This window comes from Stegostoma tigrinum, chromosome 5 (assembly GCF_030684315.1).
Source record: "Stegostoma tigrinum isolate sSteTig4 chromosome 5, sSteTig4.hap1, whole genome shotgun sequence".
Taxonomy (NCBI): Eukaryota; Metazoa; Chordata; class Chondrichthyes; order Orectolobiformes; family Stegostomatidae; genus Stegostoma; species Stegostoma tigrinum.
The window spans coordinates 29993425-30014407 of NC_081358.1; the positions used below are offsets into that span (position 1 = coordinate 29993425).

Consider the following 20983-nt stretch of genomic DNA (forward strand, 5'->3'; position numbering starts at 1 on the left):
TTTACTTCCAAGACAGAGTAGATTTCAGTCTGAGGGATAATTAATCAATATTTCTACCTGAATACGAAGCTTAAGCCATTCATGTTACTTGAAATATATTTAATTCAATAGAACGAAAACTATTAAATGTACAATATCATTCAAATTTGTGTTAAAGCAAGTTAATAGAAAGGAATTTTCAATATTTAGCATCTCCAAGTTTCCGAAATTATTTCAAACAAACCCAGAAGGAAAGATACAACAATATTCAATAGAGCTTCACATCATTGATCTTAGTAATTTGCTTTCAATCCCGTTATGTAATTCTGAGTAACCAGAGAAACCACAATAAATGTCAACACATTTAAGTCCGTTTTTCTTTTGTTCTGAAGTTTTATTTAATCTTTACAAAAAAATTACAAATCTATTTCTTTAATTGATTCGATCTACTTTCCAATGTATACTTCCAATTATAGTCAAACAAGATCCCAACACATCATTTTAGCTGCAGTAAGTTCTAATTTGCAGATAGATCTGTTGCTTGAACATTTCTGTAAACTCCTGAAAGCAAGGATCTTCCACTACACTTGACAAAGATATATCAGTTTGATACTGATATTCATTTGCACAAAATTTTAAAATATATGTGTGATTGTACAATTAATATTTGTGACAAAATGCATTGAAACCTCATAGAGTCGCTACAGTTCAGTAAGATGCCACTCAGCCCATTGAGTCTGCACCCTCCCATTGCACTGCATCCCAGATAGCCAGACTCCTACCCTCTCGCCGTAACTCTGCATTTCGCATCGGCAATTCACTTAACTGGCATATCTTTGGACTGTGGAGGACACAGAGAGAATGTGTAAACTCCACACAGACATTTATCTATCGCTGGAATTGAACCCATATCGCTGCTTCAGAGCAGCAGTGCTAACCACTGTGCCACCCAAACTAAATGTTCAAATTTCCCCAAAGTAGATACATGGCCTTTCTAACACAATTTTAGACTGTATTATTTGATTGAATGATTTACCGCAACAGGTCATAATAAGTGCAAAGTAATATTCTATTATATTTATTATGCAATTTCTCAATATCAGTGGCTGTGATTACAAAAATATAAAAATTCTGTAGCTTTAATTCAGTGTACAGAAGCTATTAAAATCATCCCTTTGTCTCCAATTGCATAATCAGGTGTTGAGTCTATCTTGGATGTCTCTGCTTTAGGTTATAAACCTTGAAGAAACAGAAAACACAGATTATTTGTACTATACTAAATGTAGAATTCTGGGCAATTGTTGTGAAACTGCAAATTCATAGACACAAGTGCAGTGGTTACAACAGGATCAAACCAACTGGTATCTGATATCCCCGACCTAGCTGCTATCATTGCATAAGGCTGATAGCAGCTGGGCATATTTCATGTATCTGTCAGAGCTATTCTGATGCATCACAGTGTGGTATGGCAACGGCTCTCCCCAAAACTGAGAGAAAATAAAGAGAGTTGTGAACATAACCCAGTCCATCATGCAAACCAACCTTCTATCCATTGACTCCAACTACATTTCCCGCAAACTCAGGAAAGCAACCAACATAATGAAAGACCCCTCCCACGCAGCATCCTCTGTTGGGCGGAAGATATAAAAGTTTGAAAAAATGTACTAATAGTTTCAAGAACAGCTTCTTCCCCGCTGTTACAAGACTTCTGAATGGACCTCTCATATTTTAATTCTGATCTCTCTCTCTCTGTGACACTGTATTCTGCGCTCTGTTTTACTACCCTGATGCACTTTATATGGTACAACCTGCCTGTGTAGTGCAAAACAACACTTTTCACTGTACCTTATTATCTGTGACAACAATAAATCAAGTAAATCACCCACACCCCACACCTGTAGAACTCTACCACACTTAACTTCACATCAAATGTCCTCCCTGCCCTCTGAGCTCTGATGTTACAGCGTAATGATGCTCCCCGAGTCATCTAAGATCCCCAGTGGTGTACATGGTAGTTGTCACTGGCAATACCATCCTTCCTGTACCTCACTACACCCTCCAATGTGACTCCGCCAACCTCCTTACATAGAAATAGAGAACCATCAAAATTAGGTGCAGGAGTAGGCCATTCAGCCCTTGAGCCTGCCCCACTATTTAATATGATCACAGGCGATTTTTCATCTCAATGTCATGTTCCTGCTTTTTTCCCATGCCTTACTAATGTCTGTGAGATCAGAAAATCTACGTCTTTCTTGAAAATATTTACTGACTTTAAATCTGCAGCCTTCAGTGGTAGAGAATTCCTCAGGTTCATTACCGTTTAGTGAAGAAATGTTTTCTCACCTAAGTCCTAAATGTCCTACCCATTATTCTGAGATTGGGTCTCCTGATTTGGATTCCCAACCAGCAAAAATAACCTATTTGCATATAGTCTATCCAGCCCTGTTAGAAATTTCACCATTTCAATCAGATCCCCTCTCTTTCGGCTAAACTCTAGTGAATACAAACCCAATGGAACCGACCTCTCCTCATAGGACAGCCTTGCAATCCCTTGTATCAGCCTACTGACTTCCTGCTGCACTCCCTCTCTGGCAAATGTATCCTTTCTTAGGTAAGTATACTAAAACTGCAAGCAATGCTCAATTTGTGATCCTACAGAGACTCTGCGTTACTGCAGCAAAAGATCCCTACTTCTGAACTTCTATCTTCTTGCAATGAAGACCAATATACCACTCAGTAATTGCCTTCCTTGTTTGCTAATTGTTTGCTGCACTTACCTGTCTACTTACGCAGACTAAAACAGAAGGTGCTGGAAAAACTCAGCGAGCCTGGCAGCATCTGTGAAGAAAAAAGCAGAGTTATTGCTTCGGGTCCAGTGACCCTTCCACAGAACTCTGGTCTTCTTCAGTCCCCGAATCCGAGCAGAGAGAACGGACAAAGGAACATGGCCAAGCCACTGAACCAGTTCATAGTTATACTTGGAGGAATAGGAGCATGAGGGGTAGCAAGAGAGGGCAGCGGGGGTGCAGGGAATGATTAAGAGTTGGAGGTGAAGGGTTGGGTTGCCTGTGAAAGACTCGTAGTAATTGTATCTCCAATTTTGCATTTTACCGATAGTGTGACACTACTGAAAACAACAAATGCTGGAGATCACAGTCGGTCAGGTAGCTGCCATGGAGAGAGAGAGCGAGCTAATGTTTTGAGTCTAGATAACTCTTCATCAGAGTCATCTAGACTTGAAATGTTCGCGTGATCTCTCTCCATGGATGCTGGCTGACCCACTGTGATCTCCAGCATTTGCTGTTTTCAGTACAGATTCCAGCATCTGCAGTAATTTGCTCCTGTTTTCAGTCTGACACTTTATGTCTGCAGCCGGTCATTGCAGTGTCCACCTGACCATAGTAAAACAATAAAAACCTCCATGAAATAAACTTTCAAAAATTTTTTTTTAAATTGAAATCATGCCTTGTGCTTTTTCCTTTTTGCCATGAGCTTTAGCTGGATTGGTGCTACATAACAGTAGAATAGAATAGAACAGTAATTTATTCTCGTACGTACTTCTACAAAAAACATACAGTGAAAAGCTTTATACGTTGGCACATCACGGTACCTAATTAGTGACACAAGTCATAACGTAGCAGAGGAAAAATAGCAAAAGGTCATCACCATTCGTTTAATGGGTCCTGGGTTCGGGGTACACTGGAAAACTGGGTTAAAACTGCCACACCAGGCTAAAACCTCCACACCGGGCCAAAACCTCCACACTGGGCCAAAACCTCCACACTGGGCTAAAACCTCCACACTGGGCTAAAACCTCCACACTAGGCCAAAACCTCCACACTGGGCCAAAACTGCCACACTGGGCCAAAACTGCCACACTGGGCCGAGACTGTCATGCCATGCTGAGACCACCCCGCTGGAACTAGACCTTCACAGCAGGCTGACGAAATACCCAAAAGCTGCTGAAGAAGCTCCTCCTGGACAAGACTACCACACTAGCAGACTATCCTGCCACGCCTATACCGCAGGTCTGGGCCATTGGAAGCCACCTCATTGCTGGTCCAGGGCTGGGAAAAGATACCTTTCACCAAAGTGGTTAAAAAGTAGGCCGCACATTGAAAGGCTCCCGACATTCACTGGGTGCAAAGTAAATGCTCTCACATCAGGGTAATGGTGAGCTGCTCTGGGCCTCTGCTTTGGACTGTGCTATGTTTGTATCAAGGCTGTACTGAGGTCTACGGTTGGGTAATCAGATTGGGCATTGATTAAGAGCTTGCAGGAAAGTGCATGCTTCAGTAATACAGCTGGACGTTGTCAGGATCCACTGCATTTGCTATATCCACAGTCCTTCATGACTGATAGCAATAACTGGATTAATAGCTGGTTTATAAATGCTGGAAATATCAGGAAGAAGCTAACTTGCATCATTCACTTTAGTAGATCTGGCTGCCATTGGTTGCAAACATGTCGACCTTGAATCCTGCATTCACAAACTGCACACAGTCACATTTGCAGCTTGGAACACTCATGGAACATCATCGTCTGGTTAAATGTTTAATTACTCGTGGCTGCAAGTTTGGCATGTATGGAATAAATGGTTAACCATTAACTCTAATAATAACACGTGAACATGTGCGTAAGGAGGTCTGTCATTATCATGTCAGATCATGTGACCTTAAGGCATAAGCTTCTCAAACTTTATGTTTCCTCAGATCATGGTACTCTATAGGAAGCTTGCTTCTCTTGTTGTAAACTACTAGTTTAATAATAGCCCAGGCAGTATGGGCCTGAGGGCTGTCATTTTTGCATAGAATTGTTGTAATGCATGTATGTTACATTCTTCAATACTACGATATTCTCAGCTCTGAAGAAGGATTCACCCTGCTTTCTCTCCATTGATGCTGCCAGACCTGCTGAGTTTCTCCAGCAATTTCCGTTTTTGTTTCAGATCTTCAGTATTTGTGTTTTAATTTGTTTTATAATAATATTCCCAACCAGTTTCTTATACTATGGGAAATAATGTAAGTATTGTAATTAATTAATTAATGTAAGTAATTGCATTTGGACAGATGCCTCAAAATTCTTCGCTGAGGAGGGATCGGGGTGTCATTGTACGTGAGTCACAGAAAGCAGCATATGGGAGTATGGGTCTTACTGGCAGAGAAGCTTTGGTGGGTTAGTCAGCCGCTCCATATCAATTCAAGCCTTTAGGAAGGATCTCTTTGGCAAAAAAAAACAGCTGAACCGTAGATGTATGACTTTAGGATGGCCATGTGTAGTTGGCCATAATGTCAGGCCAATAGTAATTTTGTTCTGGTTGCAGACAACACTAATGTCAACAAAATACAACAAACCAAAAACAAAACGTGTAAGATATATTGTTTCCTGCACCTTCCTAAAATTGTCCAGCTTTTCTTAAAATCTGTAAAAATGTAGAACCAATGGAAATTGGACACAAGTGCAGGAAATTGGATAACACAGTTGCCTGGACATTGCCATAAAGAAAGGGGGAAGCAATGACCTGGTGATATAATTACTAGACTATTAATCCAGAAACTCAACTGATGATCTGGGGACCTGGGTTCAAATCCCACCACCACAGATGGTAGAATGTGAATTCAATTAAAAGGCACCTAGAATTAAGAACCTACTGATGACCATAAAACCATTGCTGATTGTCCATAAAGTTCATCTGGCTCATTAATGTCCTCAGGGAAGGTAATTTGACAACGTTACCTAGTCTGGTCTACATGTGACTCGAAAGCCATATCAATGTGGCTAGCTTGCAACTGCCCTTTGAAATGACCTAGTATTCATAGAATCCCTATAGTGTGGAAACAGGCACATCGGCCCAACAAGTCCACAATGACCCTTGGAACATCCCATCCAGACCCAACCCCTATAACCCTCACACCCCTGAACACTGTGAGCAATTTAGCATGGCCAATCCACCTAGCCTACACATCTTTGGACTATGGGAGGAAAGCGGAGCACTCAGAGGAAACCCACACAGACACGGGGAGAACGTGCAAACTCCACACAGACAGTCGCCTGAGGGTGGAATTGAATCTGGGTCTCTGGTGCTGTGAGGCAGCAGTGTTAACCACTGAGGCACCGTGCCACCCCTAGTAAACCACTAAGTTCAAGGGCTGCGAGGGACATGCAATAAAAGCTGGCCTGCCAGCAATGCCCATGAGTAAACGTGAAAAAAAATTCCTTCTCAATCTCTTCCCTCACCTGAGGCATGGTGACCCTCAGATTAAACCATCACCAATCATCCTTCTCTAATGGGAGAACAGCCTTATGGTCTGTTAGGGCAAAGGCCAATTTACCTTCAGTGCTGCCCTGTTGATTCCCCAGGTTCGGTACTCATTCTTAACCTGATGCTGCTTTTGGCACACTCTGCTATAGTCTTCAACAGAACCATGCTGGAGAGCCTAGAGTAATGGGAATGGGAATGAATATGTTGGGTTATAGCGTGTGGTTAAATATAACTCTGTTGCCAGTTGTTGTTTCAGCCAGAGGGTGGTAACTCTGTGGAACTCATTGCCACAGAGGGTTGTGGAGGCCAAGTCATAGAGTCATAAAGTCAATCAGCACAGAAACAGACCCCTCGGTCCAACCAGTCCATGCCGAACATAATCCAAAACTAAACTAGTCCCATTTGCCTCCCCCTCACCCATATCCCTCCAAACCTTTCCTATTCATATATCCATCCAAATGTCTTTTAAACATTGTAATTGTGCCCACATCCACTACATCATCAGGAAGTTATTCCACACACAAACCACCCTCTGTGTGAAAAAAATGGCCTCTTATGTCTCTTCTAAATTTCTCAAATCTTATCTTAAAAATGTGTCCCCTAGTCTTGAAATTCCCCATCTTAGGGAAAAGGCAACTACCGTACCTTTCATTACTTTATAAACTTCTTTCAGGTCACCTCTCAACCTCCTACACTCCACTGAGAAAAGTCTCAGCTTATCAGGCTTTTCCCAACAACTAAAACCTTCCATACCCGGCAACAGCCTGGTAAATCTCTTCTGAAACCTCTCCGGCTTGACAATATCCTTCTTATAACTGCATGGCCAGAACTGGACACAATATTCCAGACAGCAAGTGCATTTAAGACAGAGACAGTTAAACTCTTGATGAGGAAGGGGATCAAGGGTTACAGGGAGAAGGCAGAAGAATGGGGTTGAAAAACATATCATCCACGATCGAATGTTGGAGCAGACTCAATGGGCTGAATGGCCTAATTCATCTTGGTGATGGCCAACAGTGGTCAGTCCAGGTTTGAGCTGCTAAATCTATTCTGAATCTATATATTTAGCATAGTGGAAGTGCCACATAATATGATAAATGTTTTCTTCCATGTGAATGTAGGTCCACAGGTTGATATTGTGATTAGCTATCAATGTTGTCAGGGACAGTACAGAGAATCCCCAATTTATGAATGCTCGACTTATGAACACAGTCCCATGCAGGGGTGTAATTTCAATGAGCCAATGTATGAGCATTTACTTAGGGGCAGCTGCTTTATATTGTGCTGCTTTGTATTCTGACGTGCGAAGGGATTCAGGAATGGCATCCACTTAGAGCCTGGGGACTGCCTGTAATATGTTCTTAAAAGTAGTCCTTTCTTTGCCCTAATGAAATATGGTGGCAGCCATTTATAAAATGGTACAACTCCAATGTGGTATTGTAAGGTCCCTGGAAAGTAAGCATTAAGCTACTAGAAGCAACATGAATTATTGCAAAAATGAGTCATGTAAAGGAATACATGATGATGAATGCACCAGGGGCCAATGGTGCAGACTGTTGACCCAGCAATTCACCTGGAAACAGGAAGACCATCATTTCTGGTTAAGTTCCACTGATCCATGGAGAGTATTTGATGATGGGTTGACCTATTGGTGTTAAGATATTATGTCTTACCCACAGTTCAGGTGTGGGAAGGGATATTTACAATACCTGTTTTGATCTTTGTGTTATGAGTGAAGCTGACAGAACTCACAATGGGCCACTTGTTGCCAATATGCTACAAGCCCCTTTAATACAAATATTGAAACTAAACTGCCACCTTCTGTCACATCATTGCTGCAAAACCATTGCTTTTTCTGCTGCTTGGAAGTGTCGGTTCCACTTAGTACAACTGATTTGTGTAGAACTGTATTTTCAGCAAAAATAAATCATTAGTAAAAGGGAAAGGCCAGAGTAAACACAAGTCATTGAGTTTGTGTTTATTGATGATACCTTCATATCTTAACAGAATTGCCTAGCACTCAGACTAAACTTTACAACAAGAAAATGGTATAACATAATCATTACTGTTTGTTAAAGGGTATGACTACAGCTCATATAGAAAAATACGTGTTACAGCAATTTCTTTTAACAGACTGTGCGAAGCAGCCGTCAAAAGCAAAACGTCTAAAAACCTCTGGCAGAAAGAAGCAGATGAGGTTTTGTGATAATCCAGTTATTTCATTGTCAACATTACTGACGGTTACTTCATTCTTTTCCAGGTTTAGTTAATTGACTGATTTAGATGTTACCTAACTGCAACGGTAGGGTTTACACAGTAATTCAGTCTGCTAGATTACTAGTGCAGTAGCATAACCCCAGATGTTCTCCCCATTCTTTGATGGTCTACTTTGATACAACTTAGTGATTTGTTTGGCCATTTCAGAGGACAGTTTAAAAGCGCCACTTGTTTGACAGGAAGCCACTTATCAGTCAGACCAGGTGCGGCAAATGCTTTCCCTCCTATAATACATTAGTGAACTTACTGTGTTTTTCTTACATCAGTCCTTTATTTTAACTGATGCTGGCTTACTTTCTTGTTTGTTTTAACGGAATTCAAATTTTCACACCCATTAGGGCAGGATTTTAAAACACATTCTCTGCAGGATTGGTCACAGTGTGCTCTTTCTCTCCCCAACCGCTTCCATATGTGATATTGATCATAAGAATTTCTGCAACTGACTTTAGTTTTGTGCTCCTGAGATGCTGCTTGGCCTGCTGTGTTCATCCAGCTTCACACTTTGTTATCTTAGTTTTCCTTAAAGCTGTCTTTAAAAGGACTGCTGCAGGTGACAAAATAATCAATAACATTTTACTTTGGAAATTTATGCAGAGCCGAGGCAAGCCTGGACACCTGTTGCATATCACAGGCACTGCTATTTTCAAATTACCTCCTCTCTCTTTCATTCCCGAACCCTAACTCAGTTCCACATTGGAGGCTTCATATTCTACAACACCCTTCCCAGTTGCTTCTTTCTGCAAAATAGAGCCACAGAGTTGTACAAAATGAAAGCAGACCCTTCGGTCTAACTCGTCCATGCTGGCCAGATATCCTAAATTAATCTAGTCTCATTTGCCAGCAGATAGCCCGTATCCCTCTAAATTCTTCATATCCATCCACCACAAAACCCAGGCTTGTCTCTTACTGCCAGTTCTAAAGTTTCAACTCGCCCTTTGTCTGCGATCAGGCCTCAAAATGGATTGGGCCTCCCAGCAAAAGCATTGGTTAGGCAGTGCAAGAGTTGCTCATGTGTCCAAATTCCATGCAAAGTGAAAATCACTCTCAGTGCATGAGGAAGTGGGCTTATACCATATTTGTTAGCTCTTGGTACATGCCCATTACTATTGAGTTGGTTGCAATTATTGCAATATTATTCACTGTCACAATTTTCAGTGCTTTGATTGACGATAGCACATTTCTCTTGATGACTCATTCCTTTTAGAAACCTCTGCTCCAGCTACAGAGGATTTTAGTTCCCTTTTATTTCTCTGAAATCCTAATCATTTGGACTCTGCTGTCTTTTCTGTATTTGCCAAATATGATACTTATTGAATTCATTCCAATCTGATGGGTAGAACCATAATTCCCACAATCCATATGACATTTTGGCACTGATTCTCCTGGCATCCATCTACTTGGTGCAGGACAGGCACATGTTGTGTTAACTGGATCATGGGCACTACTGCCATAGGCCTGCCCCAGTATTTCCCCAATGCAGCAAAACAAGATGGAGCACATCTATATCTCCATTTACAGGACTAAGGTTTGACTCCAGAACCTGACACACCCCGAAGCCAAACTATTCCAGTTTAAATACCACACTTATATCCACCCTGGAATGTGGAAAAATGCCCAACTGTGTTGCTTTCACAAAAAGCAGGACTAATCGAACCCAACTAATTGCTGTCCCATCAGTCTACACTTGATTATTCCCAAAGGTATCACTGACAGTGCTATCAAGTGGTATTTCCTTGACATTAACCCACTCAATTTGGCTATTTCTTTCAAGTCCTGACTTCATTACTGTCCAAATATAGGCTGAAGAGAGGAAATAAAACTGACTGCACTTGTCATCAAGGCAACATTTCACCCAGAGTGGTATCAAGGAGCTGCAGCATAACTGGAGTCAATGGCACAGGGTGGGAGTGTGGGCCATTGGGGTGTTGGGGGAAGGTGGGGAGGGAGCTCTCAACTGCTTGGAGTCATATCTCCCACAAATATAAATTGTTTTGATCCTTGGATGTCAATCACTACAGGGTAGTGTCCTCGGCCCAACCATCTTCAGCTGCTCCATCAAATGATTTTCTCTCCATCATGAGGTCAGAAGTAGGGACTGAGGATTGCACAATGTTCTGTACCATTCGTGACTCCTCAAATACTGAAGCTGTCTCTATCCAAATCCAGCATCATCTGGACTACCTCCTGGATTGGGCTGATAAATAAAAGATTAAGATTTGCACCACACAAATGCCAGGCATTGATCATCTCCAGCAGCAGAAAATCTAATCATTTCTCCTTCGCATTCAACAATGTTGCTTGCAGTGAATCTCCCATTATAATCAGCCTAGGGGTTACTGTCGAGTAGAAACTGAACTGAACTAGCCACATGAGTACTGTGGATAGAAGAGCAGGTAAGGGCTAAGAATTATGCAGTGAGTATCACACATCCTGACTTCCTAAAGCCTGTCCCTTAGCTACAAGGCACAAGTCTGGGCTATCATGGAATATATGCCCAACTTGCCTGAATGACTGTAACTCTAAGAAAACAGATGAGCCTCAAAACCATCCACTTGACTGACATCTTCAAAATTCACTCAGTCCATTGCAGCTCTTTCTAAACCCAGGTCTTCTATCATCTAGAGTTATCAGGAACTGCAGATGCTGGAGAATCTGAGATAACAAAGCGTAGAGCTGGATGAACACAGCAGGCCAAGCAGCATCAGAGGAGCAGGAAAGTTGACGTTTCGGACCTAGACCCTTCTTCAGAGAAAGTCTTTCTTTTCTGAAGAAGGGTCTAGGCCCAAAACACCAGCCTTCCTGCTCCTCTGATGCTGCTTGGCCTGCTGTGTTCATCCAGCCTTACATCTTCTGTCATCTAGGTCCCTTTACCAACAAGAGCTATACCTACGTCCTTCTTGAACACACAATGTTTTGGCCTCACCACTTTCTGTGGTAGTGGAATTCCTCAGGCTCACCGCACTCTCTTTACCTCAGTCCTAATAGGTTTACCCCTTAACTTTAAACTATGTCTCCTAGTTCAGGACTCCCCAATCATTGGGACCATCCTTCCTGTATCTCACCTGTTTTGCACTCCCTCCATAGCATGAACATCCTTCCTCAGATAAGGAGACCCAAACTGGACACATTATTCGAGGTGGGGCCTCGCCAATGCTCTGTGTAATTGCAGCAAGACGTCTTTGTTCCTGTCCTTGAATCTCCTCGCTGTGAAGAACAGCATAGGGATTGCTTACTTGACTGCCTGCTGCACCTATGAGCTTGCGTTCAGTGGCTGGTGCATGGGCACATCCAGGTCTCATTGAACATTCCCCCGCTCTGCTACTGTCAGTCATTTGTGCTCCCTAAGCTAATTGCTCCAACATCTCCTTCAGTTCTAATGACATTCCTTGGCTGAAGTGTCAGTAGTAACAAGTTTCCTCCCCACCTCTAACTCTCAAAAAACCTTCATTTTTCCATTACCCAGAACTTGTGCTTCTGGCCCAATATGATTAGTCGACCAATTCATTGGTGATCAGGAATCCTCTTTCTCCACGGTTACTTCAGATATAAGGAATATGAACTGTGCTGAATGCCCTGGGGACTTGAGAAGCCTATAGATCCCCATTGTCTGGGATGATTCCCAAGAGGAAACAATTAGAATCAATTTGTCAACCAATCACAGGCTGGAAAAATCTGAATTGTTTTTACGAAAGTGTTGGAGGCTGAGTGGTGACATCATAGAAGCATCTAAAATAATGAGGGGCACAGATTGGTGAATAATCAGAGTCTGTTCTCCAGGGTGGAAATGTCAAATACTAGTGGTTGTAGGTTTACGATGGAGGGGAAAGGTTTAAAGGAGATGTATGAGGCAAGTTTTTACACAGAGTGTGACAGGTGCCTGGAATGCACAGCTAAGGGAGGTGGCAGAAACAGATACATTAGGAATGTTTAGACATTTAAACAGACACATGAACAGGCAGGGAATACAGGGATACGGACTACATACAGGCAGATGGGATTAGTTTGGAATAGCCTCATAGTCAGCACAGACATGTTGGATCAAATGGCTTGTTCCTGTGTAGTGCTGTTCTATGTTGCATTTTGGAAAGTAAAATCTAGGTAGGAGTTTCATGGTGAATGGTAGGGCCTTAAGGAGTGTAGTGGAACAGAGGGACCTTTCAGTTCAAGTGCACAGGTCTCTGAAACTGGAGTCACAGGTAGACAGGGTAATGAAGATGTCTTTTGGCACACTGGCCTTCATCAGTCTGGGTACTGAGGATAGAAATTGGCAAGCTATGTTGTGGTTGTGCAGGATGTTGGTGAGGCCACAGATCAGTTTTGGTCACCTTGCTACAGGAAGGTCGTTATTAAACTAGAAAGAATGTAGAAGAAATTTGCAAGGATGTTGCCAGGACTCAAGGGACTGAGTTATAGGGAGAGGTTGGAAAAACTAGGACTTTTCTCTTTAGAGCAGAGGAAACTGAGGGGGTCGTTTTACAGAAGTGTATAAGATCACGAGTTGCATGGATGGGGTAAATGCACTCAGTCTTTTTCCCGGCGTTGGGGAATTGAGGACTAAAGGGCATCAGATTAAGGTAAGAGGGAAAGAATTCATGGGACCCTGAGGGGCAACATTTTTACACAGAAGGTGATACGCATACGGAATGAACTGCCACAGAAGTGATTGAGGCGGGTGCATTAACAACATTTAAAAGGCATTTGGACAAATACATATTTAGGAAAAGTTTAGAAGGATATGGACCAAGTGCAGGGAAATGGGATTAGCATGGATCCATTAGGGCTGAAGGGCCGGTCTCCATGCTATAGCACTCTTTGCTCTACAGGCTGCCCCTCTGTGCAGGTTAGCCCTTTTGCCCCTGGCTGTCTTCCTATTCCCCCTATCACATTCCCACCTCATTATTCCCTCGCTGGTCCCTTCACTCCTCCCTTGCTCCCTCCTCCCTAACACCTCCTCACTCTTCCTCTACTACATCCCCAGTTTGCCTCTCACCTCCTCGCTGCCTCCTACTATCCCCTTCACTTCCCCTCACTCCCCTCCCTCACCCTCTCACATTCCCCCTCCGTGCCCTCCCTCTGGTCTCCTCCCTCCTCCCTTTCTCCTTCATCTCTCACTCCCCATCCTCCTCCCAAACTTACCGCTCCACTTTGCCTCTCATCCCCCCTGCTGCCTCCTACTCCCCCTTCACTTCCCTCTTACTCTCCCCTCACTCCCGTCCCTCATTCACTCCTCACCCCCTGCCTCACTCTTCTCTCACTCCCCCTTCACTCCCCTCTCTCAATACTGATTACTCCCCTCCCCCTCCCCTTATTACCTCCCCCACTGCCAATCTCACCATGTCATTGGGCACTGAGGCAGCAGATGATGTGCTGAGAGCTTTTTCTGAGCACACCCTGTGGTAAATGTTCTCTCATTCATTTCTGGGGCACCAAGCAACACAATGAAATAAACCTGAATTACTCAGTCGCTGTGTCATTGCTCGCAGTGACATCAAAGGGACTGCAGCTACCTGGTCTGAGTCCCACACAGACACATGATGGTGATAAAGCCACATTGAGGACTGTTAACCTATTGCACACAAATAATATTGGCCTCAGTAAAGCTTTATAGATCATACAGTACACCACACAGAAAATGTTAAGGCATAAATATTTTGAAACCGTGACATACATTTTATGAATTTTCTCAGTCTAATCACAAAACTACTCCAATATGAAGTGGTTAGCAATCCACAGAATCAATTCCTGGTCTGGAATCTGCTGACAATGTGAAGTGGGCTCCACAGTATGAGTTAATAAAATGTGAGGCTGGATGAACACAGCAGGCCAAGCAGCATCTCAGGAGCACAAAAGCTGACGTTTCGGGCCTAGACCCTTCATCAGAAAGGGGGATGGGGGGAGGGAACTGGAATAAATAGGGAGAGAGGGGGAGGCGGACCGAAGATGGAGAGTAAAGAAGATAGGTGGAGAGAGTGTAGGTGGGGAGGTAGGGAGGGGATAGGTCAGTCCAGGGAAGACGGACAGATCAAGGAGGTGGGATGAGGTTAGTAGGTAGCGGGGGGTGCGGCTTGGGGTGGGAGGAAGGGATGGGTGAGGGGAAGAACAGGTTAGGGAGGCAGAGACAGGTTGGGCTGGTTTTGGGATGCAGTGGGTGGGGGGGAAGAGCTGGGCTGGTTGTGTGGTGCAGTGGGGGGGAGGGGATGAACTGGGCTGGTTTAGGGATGCAGTAGGGGAAGGGGAGATTTTGAAACTGGTGAAGTCCACATTGATACCATATGGCTGCAGGGTTCCCAGGCAGAATATGAGTTGCTGTTCCTGCAACCTTCGGGTGGCATCATTGTGGCAGTGCAGGAGGCCCATGATGGACATGTCATCAAGAGAATGGGAGGGGGAGTGGAAATGGTTTGCGACTGGGAGGTGCAGTTGTTTGTTGCGAACTGAGCGGAGGTGTTCTGCAAAGCGGTCCCCAAGCCTCCGCTTGGTTTCCCCAATGTAGAGGAAGCCGCACCGGGTACAGTGGATGCAGTATACCACATTGGCAGATGTGCAGGTGAACCTCTGCTTAATGTGGAATGTCATCTTGGGGCCTGGGATAGGGGTGAGGGAGGAGGTGTGGGGACAAGTGTAGCATTTCCTGCGGTTGCAGGGGAAGGTGCCGGGTGTGGTGGGGTTGGAGGGCAGTGTGGAGCGAACAAGGGAGTCACGGAGAGAGTGGTCTCTCCGGAAAGCAGACAGGGGAGGGGATGGAAAAATGTCTTGGGTGGTGGGGTCGGATTGTAAATGGCGGAAGTTACCGTCCACAGTATGAGTAACTGCTTGGCAGTTTCATTATCTGACTGCAAAATCTGCCAGTACCTCAACAGCTTATTACAGGCCAGCAATGAGAGACTTGGGTTCCAATGAAATTTGACCTAAATTGTCCCTATAAGGGAGCAGGGGTGAACCAGCCACACTGTCCCTCTGGTAGTAAACAAAAATATCACTTCTTCACGTGGTGTTCCAACCTGCCAGATGCATGTGTGCTGCATCGCTTTTATTACACAGCTGCCATTAAAGATGGGACTAGCATCGACTATAATATAGAAGCACATATGTTCTTTGTGTGCCAGATTTCTGTTAACCATACTCACCTTTGTCCTGACCTAAATCCACACCTTCACTCTCAGTGTCACTTGGTACAGTCCATGGTTGGTGTGTAACTAACAGCTGTGGGAAAGATGCATCCAAAAGAAAAAGTTAAAATATATCTCAGAACTAATATTAAAACCAATCAAAATGATAAGACCATCTTTTCAAATTAAACAATTGCAGCCCATGGGAAATTTATACAAACAACTGTTAAATTTCAGAGATTTGCACAGAATAAATAGATGCTGCCAGACCTGTTAAGTTTCTCCAGCAATTTCTGACAGCTAGCAAGAACTGCCGATGCTGGAGTCAGAGATAACACAGTGTGGAACTGGAGGAACACAGCAGGCCAAGCAGCATCAGAGGAGCCAGAAAGCTGATGTTTCGGGCCAGGACCCTTCTCCTGAAATGGGGGAGGGGGAAGGGAGTTCAGAAATAAATAGTTGGGGGAGGGTGTCGGGCTGGGGAGGATAGGTGGGATGGTGATAGGTGAGCAAAGGCAGGCAGTGGTGGGGATTGGTCAATGGGATGGATGGGGTGGATAGGTGGGAGAGAAGATGGACAGGTTGTGCCAGGTCAGGGAGGTGGGGATTCGAAGGAGGGTTAGTCAGGGGGTGAGGCTGGGGATGGTGAGATTTTGAAACTGGTAAAGTCCACATTTAGGCCATCGGGCTATAGGATCCCGAGGCAGAATATGAGGTGCTGCTCCAGCAGTTTCTAGGTGGCGTCATTGTGACACTGGAGGAGGCCCAGGATGGACATGTCACCCAGGGAGGGGTAAGGGGAGTTAGAATGGTTGATGACTGGAAGGTGTTGTCTTTTATTGCATACAGAGTGCAGATGCTCTACGAAGTGGTCTCCAAGCCTCCGCTTGATCTCACTGTTGTAGAGGAGACCACATCGGGAGCAGTGGGTGCAATAGACCACATTGATGGATGTGCAGGTGCACCCCTGTCTAATGTGCAAGGTTTGATTTGGGCCTCCATTCAAGGCACAAAGCGAACCTGCCACATTAGTGAAACTGCAGGAAGTGCTACACCTGCCCCATATCTCCCCCCTCACCTCCAAAACAAACCATTTTCATCAGATAGAGGTTCACCTGCACACCCGCTAATGCGGTCTACTGCATCCGCTGCTCCCAATGTGTCCTTCTCTATTTAAATGAGGCCAAACAGAGGCTCGGAGGCTGCTTTGTAGAGCACCAGTACTCTGTTCATGACAAACGACAACACTTTCCGGTGTTTAACTCCCCCTCCCACTCCCTGGGTGACACATCCAACCTGTGCCTCCTCCAGCGTCACAATGACACCACCTGCAAACTGGAGGAGCAACACCTCATATTCCACTCGGGACGCTACAGCCCGATGACCTAAACACGGAATTCACCTGTTTTAAAATCTCCCCACTCCCACCCTCATCCCATGACTAACTCTCCCTCTCATCCCTGCCTCCTTGACCCGACAAAACCTGTCCATCTTCTCTCCCACCTATCCACCCCTCCCACCTTACAGCTCAATCCCCACCACTCCCTACCAAAGCTCACCTATCACCGTCCCACCTAACTGTCCCAACCCCACCCTTCCTCTCTCTATTTATTTCCAAATTCCATTCCTGCTCCCCTATTTCAGAAGAAGGTTCCTGACCCGAAATGTCAACTTGCTTGCTCCTCTGATGCTGCCTGGCCTGCTGCGTTCCTCCAGCTCCACACCGTCTTATCTCCAGCGATTTCTGTTTTTGTTTCAGATCTTTGGCATCTGCAGTTCTTTGCTTTATTATAAAACAAATATATTGTTACTTGCATTCTCAAGGCATGAAGGATTTTAGATACAGGAAAAGATTAGAGAGGTTGGACTTATTCTCCTCGGAATGGAGAAGATTAAGAAGTGATCTTATTGAGATGCTTAAAATGATGAACATTTTGACAGGGTAAAGAAGGGTATTCTGTTTCCGCTTGTTTGTACGACAGTAACTAGGGGTCATAATTTCTAGATTGTCAGCAGGAAAGCTAGGAGCGCGATAAGGAGAAACTTCTTTACTCAGAGAGGTGTTAGGATTTGGAATGCACGACCTCGGAGAGTGGTGCTGGTGGATCCCATGGGAAGTTTCAAAGGAGAGTTGGATACATATTTGAGAGTGATGAATTTAGTGGGCTATAGAGATTGGGCTGGAGAATGGGACTAGATCTTTCAGGAGCTGGTACAGACACAATGGGCCAAATGGACTCCTGTAATGTATGATCCTCAAAAATTCAGTTAATTTATTTCAGTTTATTTATTATAGACAATGATAAGAAATAACTTGATTTTTAAATTAATGAAGAAATAAAAGTATGACATTTACCTCAAAGTAAATGTTATACTTTTATATTTACCCCAATGTACTTTGCAATAAATGAAAAATACCTACAATGCAAAGATTCCACAACAGTAATGAGGCGAGTGTGTGATTAATGTTTCTCTGCTGCTACAGTTTGACAGATATATGTAAAAACCGAAACAACTGTGTACATGGAAATCAGAAAAAAAAACAGAAATTTCTGGAAAATCTCAGCAGGTCTGGCAGCATCTGTGGAGAGAAATCAGAGTTAATGTTTCAGGTTGAGTTCTGAGGAAGGGTCACTGGCCCAAAACATTAACTGATTTCTTTCCACAGATGCTGCCAGACCCCTGCTGAGATTTTCCAGAAATTTCCATTTTTGTTTTTGACAGAGAATTGTTGGCCAGCAAACTTTCCTACACATCTTTTAATAATATTGTGCAATCAGCCTCAGAGGACAGGCAGGGACTCAGTTTAGCATCTCATCTGAAAGACTGCACCTTTGATAATGCTTCAGCATTTAAGAGAAGTTCCAGCCTAAATTTGGTGCTCACATTTTGGAACAGAAATGAAACAAAATCTTATGAAGCCACGTCAGATACATTACCTTGAAGTATTATTTTTAAAATCTTCCAGACCCTTGCTGGAACTATGTTGACATCATTGCATTTGAATTATAATATTTTGGCAAAAAGAATATGGCAGTCATTAATTCCTTATCATAAATATGAGCGATATATAATTTTACATCTTATTTCAAACTGTGTTTCACAACTCATACAGGAAACAGACTCTTCAGACCAACCAGTTCATGCTGACCATTTTCCCAAAGTAAACTGGTCCCACCTGCCCATGCTTGGCCCATATCCCTTCAAAACCTTTCTATTCATGTACTTCACAAAATGTCGGAAAATCTTGTATTTGCTGAATGAAAAATCATACTACAAACATACAACGTAAGGGCAGAAGCAGGCCACTCAGCCCCTTGAACCTGCTGTGTATTTCATATGATCATGGCTGATCTGTTTGTGACCTCAACTCTATTTTCCATGTTTGACTTCCGATTGAGTTAAGAATCGACCACACTCAGCTTTATAAATGTTCAATGGGCCTACCAGTACTACTCTCTGGGGATGAGAATTCCTGAAATTCATGAAAAAGTAGGATCTGAAAGGAGAAAATTCACACATACCATCTGAAATACAAGAGCATCTTATTTTTAAACTACATTGCTTCGTTCTAATCTCTACGCTAGAGATAAATATCTTCTCAGCACTGACTGTCGAATCTCCTCAAGGGAAAGTGATGGCCTAGTGGGTACTCTGGCCAGACACCCAGGGAATATTCTGGGGACCTGGGTTCGAATCTGGCAATAGCGGATGATGGAATTTGAATTCAATAAGAATGTGGAGTTAAGAGCCTAATGACAATCATGAATCCATTCCCATTGATTGTTACGGGAAAAGCTCGTCTGATTCACTAATGTCTGTAAGGAAAGGGAACTGCCATCCTTACCTCATCTGGACAACATGTGACTCCAGACCCACAGCAAATATGGTTGAGTCTTAACTACCAGCTGTTTTGGGCAATAGGTGCTGGCCTAGCCCGGCAATGCCTCATCCGCAAATGAATTAAAAAATTGATCTTTTATGTTTCAATATGGTAGAGTCATAGAGATCTACAGCACAGAAAAAGACCCTTTGGCCCATCATATCCACACCAGTCGAAAAACAACCAACTAACTATTCCAATTGCATCATCTCTCGTTCTCCAAACCCCAATGGATACAGATCCAAGGTGTCCAAGGTTTCTACCTAAAGTAACTCCCTCATCCTAGGAATCAGTGGAATGAATCTTTTCTAAACTGCCGCTAACGCAATTATGTATTTTCTTGAGTGGGGAGACCACTTGCTTTAGTAATCGGTTGCTTGGCCATGCATATCAACTGTTTATGATTCATGTACATGGATACCCAAATTCTTATATACTGCAGAGTTCTATGATTCTCTTTCTGTTTAAATACTGCATTACTATTCTATTCTTCCTGCCAAAGCGAACAAGTTCACATATTTCCATGTTATGCTCCATCTGCCAAATTTTTGCCCTCACTTAACCTATCTATATTCTTTTGCAACTCCTGATGTTGTCTCTAGAACATACTGCTCAAACCATCTTTGTATTACTAGCCCATTTAGTAACTGCACACATGGTCCCTTCATCTCAGATATTGACAAAGATTGCAAATAATTAAGATTCCAATACCAACCCCTGTGACAATCCACAAGTTACAACTTGCCAATGTGAAAATGACCCATTTATCCTACTGCCTGCTTTCCTGTTTGTAATCCTCTATCCCTGTGAATATGTGTCCCTTAAATCATGAGCACTCAGTCTTTGATGTGGCATGGATAGGGGATTGTCTGATGGGCAGAGGGAAAAGAGCGGGGGTTAAAGGGGTCTTTTTCAGGATGGCAACTGGTGACTAGTGGAGTTCCCCAGAAGTCTGTGTTGGGGCCACAACTATTCAAGCTTCCTATTAAAGATCTAGATGGATGAACTAAGGGCATGTGTTAAGTTTGCAGATGACACTAAGATAGGTGGAGGGATAGATAGTGTTGAAGAAACAGGGAGGCTGCAGAAGGTCTTGGAAAGGCTAAGAGAATGCACAAAAATGTGGCAGATGGAATACAATGTGGGAAAGTGTGAGTTTATGCATTTAGGTCGGAAGAATAGAGGCACAAACTGTTTTCTATATGGAGAGAGGCTTTGGAAATCTGAAGCACAAAGGGGCTTAGGAGTCCTAGTTCAGGATTCTCGCAAGGTTAACATGCAGGTTCAGTTGGCAGTCAGGAAGGCAAATGCAACGTGTACATTTAATTTAAGAGGGCTAGAATACAAGTGCAGAGATGTACTGCTGAGGCTGTATAAGACTGTGGCAAAACCACATTTGGAATGTTGTGAGCAGTTTTGGGATCCATATCAAAGGGACATGTGCTGGTGCTGGAAGAGCTCCAGAGAGGTTTA

The 20983-nt window shown here is 43.5% G+C and overlaps 1 protein-coding gene across 2 annotated transcripts in view; it reads right to left on the bottom strand.

Annotated features, from left to right (window-relative positions):
* Positions 1 to 427: 427 nt before the first annotated feature.
* Positions 428 to 20983, bottom strand: part of c5h8orf34 (chromosome 5 C8orf34 homolog) — a 314780-nt gene continuing 294224 nt past the window's right edge. The window contains exons 13-14 of one of the 2 annotated variants that reach the window (XM_048529761.2): positions 15646 to 15721; positions 428 to 820 (exon numbers count right to left, since the gene is read on the bottom strand). In XM_048529761.2, the coding sequence (XP_048385718.2) occupies positions 801 to 820; positions 15646 to 15721 (96 nt within the window). In that variant the 3' untranslated portion in view covers positions 428 to 800. Of the gene's footprint in view, positions 1219 to 15645; positions 15722 to 20983 lie in introns of both variants that reach the window. The other variant, XM_048529760.2, reaches the window with a different exon arrangement.